The following is a 16,409-nucleotide window of genomic DNA, read 5'->3' as shown; positions in this document are numbered from 1 at the left end:
TGGACGAGCCTATATAAGGGAGAGGCTGAGGCGATTTGCTCAATCACATCTCCTGACAAGCAGCATCGCCCGCCCGCCCACCCTTACCTGTCAGTTTGTCATAATAAGTCATGGGGTCGTCTGTATGGGGGGAGTAGTCGTCCAGCTTTTGCTGGATGGACAGAAATTAATTTGATTTTAAAGTTTTAAGTTTAGCCAATTTGGCCTTTTGTAATTTAATTTATTTATTGAGAAAATTTTTGTAACCCCGCCCCCACATTTTATGGATGACACCGTGGCCAATTTTACCAAAGTTAAATAAAAATGTTGTATCAAATTGTTGTTTGGTCTCCTTATTCAATACCTCTGTACTAGCCCATGGCTAAGACCCATCTTCAGTCCACTGCATTGTATAAGTAGGTGGAAATACTGAAGAGGTAAATGATGCTCTCCAGGAAAAATAGCCAGGGACCTAAATCCTACAATTACATTGTGGTTTTAGATGCTGGCAGGGGGTAAGGATTGTAATCCTGATCTTAAAGTGGTAAACTTTATTTTTTTTACTAACAGGTAAGCTTATAATAAAGAGATATTCTAGTGAGCAGCAGCCAGTGATGTCACCTGTGCAAGCGCTCTGAAGACAAGGCATATCTGTGCTGTTGCTTTAGAGCTCTGTGCTGCAACTCATGCACAGGAGTGTCGACATTGCAGCTCGACCAATCAGACGGCCAGAGTCTCCGAACCAAGACAGAAGACTGGGCGAGGATGGAAGCCTCTGTAGCAGTGACAGCGTGTCGCTGGAGGACTTTAAGGTGTTTTTCATGATGTGCTAGTTAGAGCTGCACGGTTCTGGTCAAAATGAGAATCACGATTCTTTTGCTTAGACTAAAGATCACGATTCTCAAAAACTGAATGCCAGGAACCCCCCCCCCCCCCAATAAATAAATAAACCTGTGATTTATCTGAAAATATGAATATATAAAAAAGACCAGTGATATGTCTAAAATGTTAAAGACCATATAACTCCTTTGAAAAAAGCAGAATCAAATCAGATTCTGCTTTTTTCATAGGAGTTATATGGTCTTTAAAATTATAGACATATCACTGGTCTCTTTATACATCAGAAGCAGTACCGCCAGCAACCATTGGGTGACGCATGGATACACACAGTTATACAGAACTGTGAGAAAGATTAATACATCAGAAGAAGTACCGCCGGTAACCACTGGGTGGCGCATGGATACACACTACAGTTGTACAGAACTGTGAGAGAAGCCCAGGCATCCATCCAGCGGCGCAGGCTGCTGACGGTTTTCTGATATCGGCGCCATTTGCGCTCCACGCTGGTTACGTGGAACCGGCGGTGACACAAAAGAATTGCGGGTCATCCCGCGGGGAGATCGAGGACGGGGAGAATGGAGATCGCGATTCTCTCCGCGATTAATCGTGCAGCTCTAGTGCTAGTATGCAATGCATACTAGTGCATTATATTGCCTTGCAGGTGGAAACTTTTTTTCCTTAAAGACTTTACTATTTACTTTTTTTTGGGGGGGGGGGGGCAATTAGAGGTGTTTATAGGCCAAAAGAAGAAACACACCAGTAGCAGCGACATTTTGGCAGATAAAATGCTAAAAAATTGTTAAGGATAGATGTGTATAGTGTTGATTCATTTTTTTTTTTTTTTAACCTCTTGACCACCGCCCCATGTCAAAAAGACGTCCTCCTTTTTAAAGTTGAATATCTCGATAACGGCAGCAGCTGCTGCCACAACCGAGATATTCATCTTTTCAGGGGGCGGTGGTGTACACGATAACGGCGGTCTCCGCGGCGGATTCGCCGCGAGATCGCCGTTATCGGTGGCGGGAGAGGGGCCCCCCCCCCCTCCCGCCGCTCTCCCGCGCCCTCCGCCGCTTACCGGAGCCGTCGGTAGTGGCGGAGGGGATCCGATGTGTCCGGCAGCTGAGCGGGGACGGGACTGAAGGAGAAATCTCCTTCACCCGTCCTCCTAGCTCTGCTGGGCGGAAGTGACGTCAAAACGTCAGTCCCGCCCAGCCTCTTAAAGAAACATTTTTTTTTTTGTCATTTGAAAAAATGACATTTTTTTTTTTTTAATTTTTTTTTTTGCATTTAAGTCTAATTATGAGATCTGAGGTCTTTTTGACCCCAGATCTCATATTTAAGAGGACCTGTCATGCTTTTTTCTATTACAAGGGATGTTTACATTCCTTGTAATAGGAATAAAAGTGATCAATTTTTTTTTTTTTTTTTTTCAGTGTAAAAAATTATAAAACTAAATAAAAATAAATAAGAAAACCCAAAAAAAATTTTTTAAAGCGCCCCGTCCCGACGAGCTCGCGCGCAGAAGCAAACGCATACGCGAGTAGCGCCCGCATATGAAAACGGTATTCAAACCACACAAGTGAGGTATCGCCGCGATCGTTAGAGTGAGAGCAATAATTCTAGCCCTAGACCTACTCTGCAACTCAAAAAATGCAACCTGTAGAATTTTTTTAAACGTCGCCTATCGAGATTTTTAAGGGTAAAAGTTTGACGCCATGACACGAGCGGGCGCAATTTTTAAGCGTGACATGTTGGGTATCATTTTACTCGGCGTAACATTATCTTTCACAATATATAAAAAAATTGGGCAAAATGTATTGTTGTCTTATTTTTTAATTCAAAAAAGTGATTTTTATCCAAAAAAAGTGCGCTTGTAAGACCGCTGCGCAAATACGGTGTGACAAAAAGTATTGCAATGACTGCCATTTTATTCCCTAGGATGTCTGCTAAAAAAAAATATATAATGTTTGGGGGTTCTGATTAATTTTCTAGCAAAAAAATTGTGATTTTCACATGAAGGAGAGAAGTGCCAGAATTTACCTGGTGGGCAAGTGGTTAAATAACAATTTTTTTTTTTTTCGGCAATAAAAACAAAGCAGTGGTACAGACGTACAGTCGTAAAAAAAAAGGGACATTAAATGTAATCCATAGCAATAGCGTATCCAAAGCGTGCCAGACGCAGGCGAGAAGGGGGGGCAATCACCCCCGGTCGCCGGCGCCGCACCGCCCGGCGGCAGTAAAAATATATCAAAAAGCCCCTGTAGCATGCATCAATACGACATACACATCTTCATCCACTGTGCATACAGAATAACCAAGGATGAACTAGAAATAAAGAGAGGAAAGAAGAGAAGGAGGAAAATAGAAAGGTTAGGTTGGACAGGGTAGATACCAAGGTACCTCAATGGCTTTGCTATCGGCTCACGGTGGGTCTTCCCGAGAATGCCAGCGCTCCCAAACCTTGTTGTGATCCTTTAGTTTGTCCCGTATACTTGCCGTCATTTTCTCCATTAATACTACGTCTTTGACTCTAGCATAAAGAGCCTCTTGGGATGGGGGCGCATTTTTTTTGCAATAGAGGGCTATCAGGCACCGTGCCGCTGTTAGGATATGGCAGAGTATAGTGTTGATTCATTTTAATGGCCAGAATAAATTATTTTTCTGGGCAGTGAAATGAATTAACGTTCAAGTGCTTGGCACACCTTAACATATTACATTTATGAGCATTTTTTTCTGCCAAAACATCACTGCCATGAGGAAGGGAGTCTAGGAGAGATGGCAAAAATGTCCAGTGTGAATGAGACCTAAAGAGATACTGAATTCTTAAAGCTGTTTCCAAAAATGCAAGCAGAGGAAAAATGACTACTCACCAGTATTGCCTGTAGACTCTCTGCCATTAATCCTTTTCGGTTTAGTGACTTATCTTTCCTTGTTCTGTACTTTGGCTTTGTGGGCTCTCTTGGTAGAGGCAGCAGAGTAGTAACATTACTAAATCTCACTTTAAATATTGTGAGATTAGCAGTCAGAGGCCTTAATTCCCTATAACTTCACAACATTTTTCTTTAGTTCTGATGCACTTTAAAGGGGTTGTAAAGGTAAGTTTTTTCACCTTACTGCATTCTATGCATTAAGGTGAAAAAACATCCGTCAATAATGGGCCCCCCGTTATACTTACCTGACCCTTCGAAAGTCCTGCGCTCGCCCCCGACATCCTCTTCGGCTATGGCCGCCGCTGTCTTACGGGAGCGCGCCCACAATAACTCAACACCATGCTCGCTTGCGTGAAGGTGTTGAGTCCTTGCAGGGGGGAGCCGAGACAGCCGCCGAGGGACCCCAGAAGACCAGGTTCGGGGCCACTCTGTGCAAAACGAGCTGCACAGTGGAGGTAAGTATAACATGTTTGTTATTTATTTTTTTCTTTAGTGATCCTTTAAGCCCAAAGCACTTGTATCCTTTAGGGCCCTTTCACACGGAGCGGATCAGTAATGATCCGCTCCGTGTGTCCGCTTTGCTCAGCGGGGATCCTCTGTAAAATCCCAGCTGAGCTGAAAGCTATGGGGGATCGGACGAACACGGACCGTATGTCCGTGTTCATCCGATCCGGCAGACAGAAGAAAAATAGGATTTCTTCCGCCTGCAAATGCGGATCTTTGCGGAGGCGGACAAATTACGGGTGTCAGCGGATGTTCATCCGCTGACACCCGTAATCACATAGGGACCCATGTATGTCCTGTTTTCATCCGCAAACGGACGGATGTAAATGCGGACATATGGTCCGCTAGTGTAAAAGGGCCCTAAGGCTGCATTCACACCTGAGCATTTCAAAGTAATTTTTATAGCGATGTTGCTGCAATTTTATTCAGATCACCAATGTAAAAGGTAGAAAAACGCCTGTAATCTGCCCCAAAGAAAATCATATTCATTTTTTGGGCTCAGGGCGATTTTCATGCATGTTGCTTTAGGTGACAAAATGCTCAGATAGGAACAGGTGCCATTGAAATGAATGGGATTTTGCTTGTTGGGCTTTTTTACGAGCGTTTTATGAGCTGAAAACGCTCAGGTGTGAATGCAGCCTCAACGCAACAGGTCACATGACAACTGTGCTGTCAAACTGAGCTTACATAACATAACTATAGTATCCAGTATGCATTGCAAGTTTATATTTTGTTTCTTTGCAGTGACTGTAAGACAATGCATGTTATGTACCATCTGCTTTAAACATTTGTAAGGATCATGTCTTCAGCAACTGTAAAGATGCAAGGCAGTCTATTTCGGTACAGTGGACAGATTTCTGTCCATCTGTGCCTGTATTACAGTATGTCAGTTATAGTTTAGTTCTCTATATTCTAGAGGTGGAGATGCCTGTCAGCATTTCCTGTTTCTAATGCAATGACAACTGCAAATCGGTGCCTCAAGCAGAGCCCATAGCCAGTCATTATGTTCGTCCCAGGGTCTGAGCCTCCCATAATTTAAATTGAAAGGGAAATGCTAACAAAACAATTTAAAAATATCATACTAAGAAACAAATTTACTCAGCGGTCTTTTGAGGTTATATTGTAAGTTGATTATTTTTTAGCAAATATAAACACGCATTTATAAACAGAACTTTATAAACTAGAATCTCCATGATGGAATTCAATAAAGACTTGATTTAGATTATAGTTCACTTGTACTGTGCCACACTGGGTAGCCCTGATGTGTTGTATGCTTCATTTGAAATCCCAATCAGGGTCATGACTACCCTCCCAGTATTGGATAGGGCCCCGTTTTGCCGATTAAACAGCCCTGACCCATCAAGGTATGTACTTTACAAGACCTCTGAAGGTATGCTGTGGTATCTGGCACCAAGCTGTAAGTCACAGATCCTTTAAGTCCTTTAGACTTCATGCACATGTCCTTTTAGACTCCGTGGCGTTTTCTTTAAGCTCCTAGAAACTGGTATTGGCATTTGTTTTCTGCTCCTAGGAGCTAAATATTGTTATCCTATACTTTAGGCCATTTTTCCAGTAGAAAAAAAAAAACGCTGAATGCACCGCACTGCTTCTAAATGCTACCAAAAGCTTTTTTTTTTCCCTTCATGTAGTTAACCACTTCCATACAGGGCACTTATGCACCTTCCCGCCCAAGCCAATTTTCAGTTTTCAGCACTGTCGCACTTTGAATGGCAATTGCGCGGTCATGCTACACTGTACCCAAACAAAATTGGCGTCTTTTTTTCCCCACAAATAGAGCTTTCTTTTGGTGGTATTTGATCACCTCTGCGATTTTTTTTTTTTTTTGCGCAACAACTAAAAAAAGACTGAAAATGTTGAAAAAAAATACGTTTTTATTTTTTTCTGTTAATTTTTTTGTAAATAAGTAAGTTTTCTCTTTCAATTACGGGCACTGATATGGCGGCACTGATGAGATGGCACTGATGGACATCGATGAGGTAGTACTGACGGGCACAGATGAGGTGGCACTGATTGACGGCGCTGGTATGCGGCACTGATGGGCACACATGGGCGGCACTGATGGGCACACATGGGCGGCACTGATGGGCACTCATGGGCGGCACTCATGGGCACTCATGGGCGGCACAGATGGGCACTCATGGGCGGCACTTATGGGTGACACTGATGGATATTGATGGGTGGCACAGATGGGCACTGATAGGTGGCACTGGGCATGGATGGGCACTGTGGGGTGGCACTGGGCACGGGTGGGCACTGTGGGGTGGCACTGATGGACACTGTGGGGTGGCACTGATGGACACTGTGGGGTGGCACTGATGGACACTGTGGGGTGGCACTGATGGACACTGTGGGGTGGCACTGATGGACACTGTGGGGTGGCACTGATGGACACTGTGGGGTGGCACTGATGGACACTGTGGGGTGGCACTGATGGACACTGTGGGGTGGCACTGATGGACACTGTGGGGTGGCACTGATGGACACTGTGGGGTGGCACTGATTTACCCATGTTGCCAATCAGTGCCCATTTGTGGGCACTGATTGGCATTTTTTTTATGCTTTTTTTTTTTTGCCCAGACTTTTTTTTTGCCCCCCTTTTTTTTTGCCCCCCTTTTTTTTGCCCCCCTTTTTTTTTGCCCCCCTTTTTTTTTGCCCCCCTTTTTTTTTTTGTCCTTCCGTGGTCCACGGTGGGCTTCCCTGGTGGTCCAGTGTGGCGATCCGAGGGGGAGCTGCACTGATAAACAATCAGCGCAAACCCCCCCTGTCAGGAGAGGCGCCGATCGGCTCTCCTCTACTCGCGTCTGTCAGACGCGAGTGAGGAAGAGCCATCAACGGCTCTTCCTGTTTACATCGTGATCAGCCGTGGTTGGACACGGCTGATCACGTGGTAAAGAGTCTCCGTGAGAGACTCTTTAACGAGATCGGTGTTGCGGGGTGTCAGACTGACACCCTGCAACAACGATCGCCGCGATGCGCGCCCCCGGCGGCGCGCAGCGGCTCAGAATCCTGAGGACGTCATATGACGTCCAGTCAGGATTCTACAACCACTTTGCCGACGTCAATATGTCATTGGCGGGCGACAAGTGGTTAAGAAATGCTAATACAATGCTAATGCCCCTAAATCAGGGGTCTCAAACTCAAATTACCTGAGGGCCAGAAGACAAGTTTCCATATCCCATGGGGGGCTGCATGCAAACTTTCAAACTTCAAAAACAGTACTGGTGTCAGCGAACGCATTATTAACCCTGACCACTACACTGCACACTGACCACTACACTACACACTGACCACTCACCAGCAGGGTACAGCACATCAGGGCACAGGGCACAGCACACATGAGTGCACAGCGCACATCAGGGTACAAAGCCCAGCACATCGGGGTACAGGGCACATCAGAGAACAGCACATAGGGGTACAGCACAACAGGCCACATCACAACAGGCCACATCAGGGTGCACGGCACAACAGGGCAGGGCACATCAGGGCAGGGCATATCAGGACAGGGCACATGGCACAGTGCAGGACATGGCACATCAGGGCACAGCACATCAGGACAGGGCACATGGCACATCAGGGTACAGGGCACATGAAACGGCACATCAGGGCACATGAGAGCACATCAGGGCACAATCAGGGCACATTAGGGCACAATCAGGGCACATTAGGGCACAATCAGGGCACATGAGAGCACACCAGGGCACATGAGAGCACACCAGGGCACAGGTCAGCATTTACTTGTTGTTTTCTTCATAGGCAGAGTAGCGCAGGAAGCGTCTGTCATAAGTTCACTTGTCTCATGTCACGCTGCTACTCCCCGGCAGCCCCCCCTCTCTTCTCGTCCATCTCAGATGATGTCACAAGCAAATGGGGGATGGACGAGAAGAGAGGAGGGGCAGCCGGGGAGTAGCAGTGTGACATGAGAGACAAGTGAACTTATGACAGACGCTTCCTGCGCTACTCTTCATGCACCTCGATCTACACTTCCGCGGCACCCGCGGGCCATTTAAAACCGGTCCGCGGGCCGCAAATGGCCCGCGGGCCGGTACTTTGAGACCCCTGCCCTAAATGCTTCTAAAAGCTACTTAAATGCTACTAGAAGCTGGCACAAAATTGAGCTTATGAAAAAACGCTAGTGTGCATGGAGCCTTAAGCTGCGGGTTGAGACCTCCATGGATCAGACTTTTTTTACAGATGTTTGATTGGATTAAGATATGGAGAATTTGGAGGCCATGTTGACACCAGCTTCAGTTACTCCATGGTCCAATTCTGAAGCTCACAGGCCCATTGTAGGCACTTTTGGCTGTGGACATGGGTCCGCATGGGTACCCTGACTCTGAGCAAGACCCATATGCATTAAACTGATATGCACTATATGTTCTGACACCTTCCTATTGGATTAAGTATTAACTTTTTCAGCAATTCGAGCTACAGTAATACAATTAAAGGAAAATTGGTCGCACACCATGGAAGAACTTGTGTAGAATAGTCTATTGTCAAATGACGTAAACAGGATGTTACAGGAACATTGGTAGACCAGTTTCACACTGATAACTCGTTCTTGTTCACTATTACTATATTTCTATTGGATCAGACTACATGGGCCAGCCTTGGCTCTCCACTTTCCTTGTGTTACTTTTAGTAGGTCTCGAGCACTGTAGACCAGGAGCATCCCACAAGAGCTGCAGTTATGGAGTTGCTCTGATGCAATCGTCTAGCTTTTACAGTTTGGCCTTTTTCAAAGTCACTCAAAAACATGTGCATAAAAAAGGGAAAAGTGTAGAGTTTTATCTTCAAGACGTTTAAGTTGCCCTAAATGTGTTATAATACTGTATCTCCATATCGAATTGTAAATATTTGTCCAAAATGAACAATGTAAAATAAAATGTTTAATGTGTTTTCGAGTAATTATCTTAGTGCTTCTTCATACTAATTTCACCAAATAAATGCATATTGTTTATATTCCTTGCAAGTTATCACGCTTGTGAAAGTGTCTTAATGTAAGCACTGCAGTTTGAAGTTGAGAGACTTCAATGATAGTGCTCTCCACAGTGCCACTTTGTGCTCTCCAAGTGAAAGCACACTCCCCAAATGTTGCAACCCCTTAAAATAATAAGACTAAACTTAGAGCACCAGCAGAAGACTTCAGTAGAGGAGGTGCGGCCCCACTCTGTGCAATTCCATTGCACAGACCAGGAAAGTATCAGATAATTATTTTAGGAACATAAAATGCTACCCTTTACAAAAGGTCTTAAAGATATAGCACTGCGTGTTTCATTTTTATATACTGTGACTATGGTTTAATTTGAGATCATAGGGTGCTGTTCAGCTGCTGGATTTGTATGAGGCTTGATCAGAAGTATAGAGTATTTAACATCTAACGCAAATCCTTACGCTTGCCCATTGGCTCTGCTTATAACACATCAACTTTAGGTACAACATGTATGTTTGCTATGTAATATATCCCACCCACTTTCGTGTGCCATTGTAACAAGATAATCCATGTTCACGTTATCCGCCAGTGGTCATAATGTTATGGCTGATTGGTGTATGCCCATGGATTGTGCATGTTATGCCTTTTGTGTGGGAGTTTCCTCCTTCCAAAACATACTTTGCTTTAACTGGCTCTAGAATATGAATTGGTGCTGAATAGGCTACAAACATTAGAATCTCCTTGTATAAAAAAAATACACCATAACTACAATTTGATATGACATCTTTACAATGCATATAAATGTAGATTTCTGTGTAGTTAATGGGATATTTTATTATAGTTCTGATTGTATAGGCATTTCTACTTTTTGTGATGTAAAAAGTAGGGTGACTGCTAATTCTTTATTTTCCATAGTGCATATCAGGTTGTCGTGGAGGAGCTGAACCCTCATCGGACAAAGAGAGAGACTGGCGGATCGGAGTGTTATCAGGTTCCCATAGCCTACAACAATGCTGGAAGTGGTGGCCCCCTTTACTACTTTGCTGCAGAGCTTCCGCCTTCCAACCTTCCTGAAGCTGCACCTTTTACTGTTGGTGATAATAAGACTTACCGAGAATTTTGGAATGCCCCTCTATTTCCTCGTAAAGGTTATAATATATACTTTCAGGCTGTGAGCAGTGTTGAGAAGGTGAGAATCTGCAATATCCTGTGCTTTTTCTTTTATTTTATTGTTGCTTTAGTATTTTTGATCATGGACAGATGTCACTCAAAGTTGAGGTTCAAAACTCATGTACAAATGTCATGTTAATAACCATTTTTTATGTGAAAATTGCAGAAACTTACTACATATTTCTCTCAAGATCCAAATCTTGGGAGAAATGGTCCCCAATAACAAGGTCAGAAATAGACTGGAATTTCAAGGTTACTAGTAATGGGCTGCTTCCGTCACTAAACTGGAGGCTATATACTGTAAAGAAGACGGTGCACTCTGTCTTGGCATAATTAGGTGCTGAATCTGATGTGTGACATGTTGCAGCCTTTACGGCTGCAAGAGAAGAGCAAATGACATTTGCTCTTCTCTTGCACATTAAATTATAGACACATATACAGTTGTGTAAAATGAAGTACACCACATGGAGATTCACTTTTTCAACATATGTGAACAGGCAGGCATTAGATTTAATTTACAACGCCATCCACAGCTATGCCCCCAGCTACATCACTAACCTGATCTCAAAATATCAACCAAGTCGCTCTCTTCAGTCCCGCAAGACCTCCTGCTCTAGCCCCCTTGTCACCTTCTCCCATGCTCGCCTCTAGGATTTCTCCGGAGCTTTTCCCATCCTTTGGAACTCCATACCCCAGTCTTTCCAACTGTCTCTTAATCTATCCATCTTTAGACGATCCCTGAAGACCCTTCTCTTTAAAGAAGCCTATTCTGCTTCTAATAAACTGTTTTACTTTCTCCATCCGTTTATTTTCCACAGTACTTGACTTTATCAGTTGACCCCCCCCCCCCTTCCTCTTGCTCAAAATTGTATTGTAACTCTGCTTTCATTTTGTTAATAGTTGTGCAAACTGTTGGCGCAATCTAAATCCTGTATAATAATAATATAATTAGCTATTTCTTAAAATAGTGTCTACAGATAAAGGTGATATACTTTAGAATAAGAACACAAGAGCTCATGCACATGGCCATCTCTAGCCATGAAATTTAAAAATTGAGCATATATTCCTGGCCATGTAGCCATTGGTACGGATGTAAAAACTCCTACACTTGTACGCATACATGTGTTTATACAAATATTCCCGCTTACAGCCATTCATGTTAATGAGTGATTGTAGGCAGCACTTGTCTCTACCTGAACGAGATTGGGTGCATCTGCTCATAAGACCCAGTTTGTACAGAAATCTCAATTCTAAAGTGCTGAGGTGTGAACAAATGGCATCAACACTCCTCTGAAATATTGATTTTGTCAGAATATGTATTGTATTGGTTTGGTTGGCCATACACTGCTTGACATATCGCTTTACTGCTGCTCTTTTACCAGAAGCACAATAACAAGTGCTTCCAAGCCTTGGCAGTGCTTCTTAACAAAAATAGATTTCCCTATGTTGGTTGGGAGAATACTGTGGCAGACTCCAGTGAGAAAGGAAAGGTACCTCTGTTTTTTTTATTTTGGTGAGAAAATTTCCAGGTAACCCTTGGAGAAAGCTCAAGTCATTCTTTGATACATACAATAGTGGTTTCTACATTTAAAAATAGTGTTTATTTTGTTTACTGGTATTGTTGCTATTTTATTGTAATGCTTGAGGAAGCCAGATAAGATCAGAAATCAAAGTGCTGCAGGTCTGCTTGAGGCAAAGTCTGGTACCTGTGAATGATTTCCTTATTTAAACTGAATTAAGAGAAAAGCACAGCATGAAGAGCAATAACACAAGATGCTTTAAAATCCAATTAGAGACTCTTCCTCTGAAGAAGTAGGATTCTACTCGAGATCGCAACATCCTTGTCACCATGCCAGGTGTCTGGGGATTAGGTGAAATTGCTAGGATATGCAGTAAGATTGATAGATGGGGATCTGTACTTGAACATGTATAAGTAAAAGGATATTGAATTTTTTTTTTCCGACTGTTGATGTTTGCGGCTTTGATAGTATGATATCTGTGAAATTATTACTTTGCAACACTATTGTGTTGCCCCTGTGGTAATAGAGGTCAAGTTGCTGATGTGAATGATTATGCTTGCTGTATGTCAAGTAGTTATGCTAGAAGGCATTATTTCTTTGGATTGAGGCTGTGCATTTCAAGTTTACAGGATAAAACCTAGCTATTCATTAGCAGCGATCTGTTGGTGATGCTTTTGTGCAGCAATAACACTAGTGAGCAAAATGGTACAATTCTGAGGTAGCATAGCTTCCTTATTATGGAATCAAGTTAAGACTCTTCCATATTTGGAGGTGTATTAGTTGTTTGGGACTCAGTTTGACCTCCCTTTGATTTGCATTTGTCAAACTAATAGCATACCAAATGAAATACAAACATCACATACCCCTTGCTGTGGAATATAAAACCATAGTATAAATTTGAACTATGTTTTATTAAATCTTCGTAATATAGCAACTGCTGGTTTCTAAAGTATTAATATAACTGTTCTCATTCTACTGTTTGCTTAAAGCATAGGCCCAAGCTGATATGATTCATTATATTTCATTTTCGTTATTCTGTTAAGTGTTACGGAATCAAGTAGTTTTGAGAACAGAATATTTGTAACTATAAAGATATGTCACTGTGGTGCTTTTCTGTTGGGTAGCTGTGAACGTTAACGAACCGTAGAATTCTTCCTGCAGCAATTGTAATTCATATACAACCCTAATTCCAAAAAAGTTGTGACGCTGTGTAAAATTTGTATAAACATGAAATGATTTGCAAATATTATAAACTCATATTTTATTCACAGTAGAAAACATATCAAATGTTTTAACTGAGAAGACGTACAATTTTAAGAACAAAATTAGGTCATTTTGAAGTTGATTGCAGCAACACATCTCAAAAAAGGTTAGATTGGGCCATACTGCAGTGTTTCATCCCCCCTTCTCTTAACAACATAAAGAATTGAAAAATCGTCCAGCACTTCAGGAATATGTAAACTGTAAAAGGTGTCTTACCCTGTAGGTGGCTTTCGCAGCCTATTACCGGATCATCCAAACCACGTATGCCAAATGAGGCTAATAACATTTTCAAGCACCAACTATGTTTCTTCTCCTCTATTCACTTTCCCTCACAAGTATCTTCTACTCATATAGTGTAGTATTTATTAATGTGTAGCAAACTATAATTATGCTCACACATGCCTACATCAGTGCTGATCACCAGTGATAAGTGGCTCACACCCCTTCTGTTGGGCCTCTTACCCAATTATCCACTTTAAAACGGGTATATCTCCACCCAAGTTCAAGTCCTTAGGCATAGTCACACACTCTTCCTCTTCCTAGAAAAATCGCTCAAAATAGTGTAATACTATCAAAAACCATAAATACATTTATGTAGTTAATTTTAGGCCCTGAGGAAACCTAAAGCTCTTATTGAGTTGATAGTGTTTCTCTTGTTTTGGAGCAAAGTCTTACGTAGACACGGCTCCATCCCACTGAATCCGGGCCCCCCGACAGTGTGCAATATATGGGCTTACTAAACTAGAATCCTTTTTCTTTATCGTTACATCACGGGACACAGAGCGGCATTCATTACTATATGGGTTGTATGGAGTACCTTCAGAGATTTTTAAGGGTAAAAGTTTGACGCCATGCCACGAGCGGGCGCAATTTTAAAGCGTGACATGTTGGGTATCATTTTACTCGGTGTAACATTATCTTTCACAATATATAAAAAAATTGGGCCAAATTTATTATTGTCTTATTTTTTAATTCAAAAAAGTGTTTTTTTTTCCAAAAAAAGTGCGCTTGTAAGACCGCTGCACAAATACGGTGTGACAAAAAGTATTGCGATGACCGCAATTTTATTCTCTAGGGTGTTAGAAAAAAAATATATATCATTTTTGGGGGTTTTAAGTAATTTTCTAGTCTTGTAAATGCCGAATCTGAAAAACACCTTCGATCTGGAAGTGGTTAAACACCGGTCATCTGGTCATTATAAAAAGTGGGCTGCAGGGCACGATTGAGCTAAAAGCTCAAGTATTTGGTACACACCAGAAGTTCCGCCCAACAAACATTTATGATTCAAAATATGAAATAATTTGTAATATTCTAATGAAGTTTACATCTGGCCATAATTTAAATGTTCCCTAAAAACCCCACTAAAGCATGTCTCAACATTACATATATTGTTTTTTTTATACTATGGTACCGTAGTGAGGAAATGGAAATTAAATTTCTTGATGTTCGGTAGAGGACCAAGAAATAATTTTAGACAATGAATTACTGTATATGCCACCACCTTTAGGTGATTGGACAGGGCAAAACCTTTGCTGGGACCACCCCCAACATATCCTTATAACCCTGCCCAATCTGTGGAGCTCTAGAATTTATTCGTTAGATGGACTACTTAACCCGTTAAATCAACAGATTTCTTTACCACCTTTGTCCGACGCTGATGGGTTTATGAGATGTGAAACTCATTGCATTCTTTTTTTGTATAGATTTTATAGTGTCCCAACTTTTTCGGAATTGGGAATGTATAACAACCATTTAAGTTTGGTTTGTCACTATTCACTTTATTGTAGATTTCTGGATGTTTCACTGAGATCTTGTTTTCGTTGCAGTACAGGTATCCATTTGTTCATTTATATTTTCTGCTTTTCAGTAGAAAGAGTATAATTTGGTTTACTTGCTATTAGTGGTAATCTTTACTGCTGAGCTGAATGAAGTGCTTTTTTTAAAAAAAACATTATTTTGTTTTAAAGAGAATTTTTAGCACAGCAGTTGAACATTTTGATATATTTTTAACACATACAGTATGTCTAGCACTATTTATTTGTATTAATAGATTGGTGCACAGCACAGAGTGGGTATATTTGGTTATTTGAAAAGCCTTTAGAATAGGTCAGACTTCACGATAAAGAGATTTTTAATACAGCTTACCTGTAAAATCTTTTTCTTGGAGTACATCACGGGACACAGAGCGGCATTCATTACTATATGGGTTATATGGAGTACCTTCAGGTGATGGACACTGGCAATCTCAAACAGGAAATGCCCCTCCCTATATAACCCCCTCCCATAGGAGGAGTACCTCAGTTTTTACGCCAGTGTCTTAGGTGTTGGTCATGGTTTAGCTTGCCTCCGCATCCTTGGGATTAGGTGAGCTAACCGGTTCTGTCCAAAGGCCTCAGCGCTAAAGTGGTCAGTAACCGGACCCCAAACCCTTGGGGTATAGCCCATAATGCTTTTCTTTTTAGAGAGCTGGACCCTGGGCCCAGAACTTAGAAACCTTTGGGTGCCTAATGTTTCTGTTGCCAGAGTGCTATATGGGCCCAGGACAGTGGATCCTTCATAGGAACCCAGGGCCTGAAGGTCTAGACAGCCCCACGGAGATGGGGGAAGATTGGGCCTCTTGCTTGGCAAAGTCCTGCGGCATGGAGCAGGTAAGTGAGGGGAAAACTTGCGGAACTTGGTTCTTAGCAGGTTTTTTCTGGGGGGTTACAGGGGACATGCCTAAAGTTATGCGCTGCATCTGGCAAACTAGTCACATATCTTAATGATAGGATGGCTCTATGTGTATTTTTTCCCCATAAGAAGTGACCTCCCTTGTAGTGTTGGAAAAGCATTTGAGTAGGGCCTGTGTAATATAAAGTGTATGTGTGTGTCAGAGAGCTATGCTCACCTGCAAGCCTCCAGGCGATGCTCCATCAGTCTTCCTCCTCAGAGCCTGCAAAGCAGGCAAAACGCTGACCTCCTCGTGGTTCCAGCTGGAGCAGAGAGGCTCCCTTCCCCCCAACCCCCCCCCCCTATCGGCGCGCGCGTTCACGTGTTATAGGCGCAATTCGCGCCGTTTAGCTGAGGGGGGAAGGGCGGGTCAGTGGTTTAAGGAAGGGGCGGCCCTTCCTTTTTCGTTCCAAACAGCATTCGATACATTGGAACTGGGGAGGAAAGACCAGAGCGGCAGCACGGGGCGCCGAGGACACACAGTGGCCAAAAAGAATATTGCAGTCTTCAGAAGACTGTTTTCAAGCCTAGAAATAGGCTGTT

At 42.6% G+C, this 16,409-nt stretch overlaps 1 protein-coding gene across 16 annotated transcripts in view; it reads left to right on the top strand.

The window, feature by feature from the left end:
• Positions 1 to 16,409, top strand: part of PTPRK (protein tyrosine phosphatase receptor type K) — a 564,328-nt gene that overhangs the window by 375,300 nt on the left and 172,619 nt on the right. For all 16 annotated transcript variants that reach the window (XM_040350403.1, XM_040350400.1, XM_040350398.1 and 13 more), the window contains exon 12: positions 10,120 to 10,393. In XM_040350403.1, coding sequence (XP_040206337.1) covers positions 10,120 to 10,393 — 274 coding nt within the window. The remainder of the gene's footprint in view (positions 1 to 10,119; positions 10,394 to 16,409) is intronic.

Source organism: Rana temporaria, chromosome 4 (assembly GCF_905171775.1).
Source record: "Rana temporaria chromosome 4, aRanTem1.1, whole genome shotgun sequence".
Classification (NCBI taxonomy): domain Eukaryota; kingdom Metazoa; phylum Chordata; class Amphibia; order Anura; family Ranidae; genus Rana; species Rana temporaria.
Note: the sequence above shows the minus strand (reverse complement) of the source record. Positions and strands in the feature narration are given on the sequence as shown.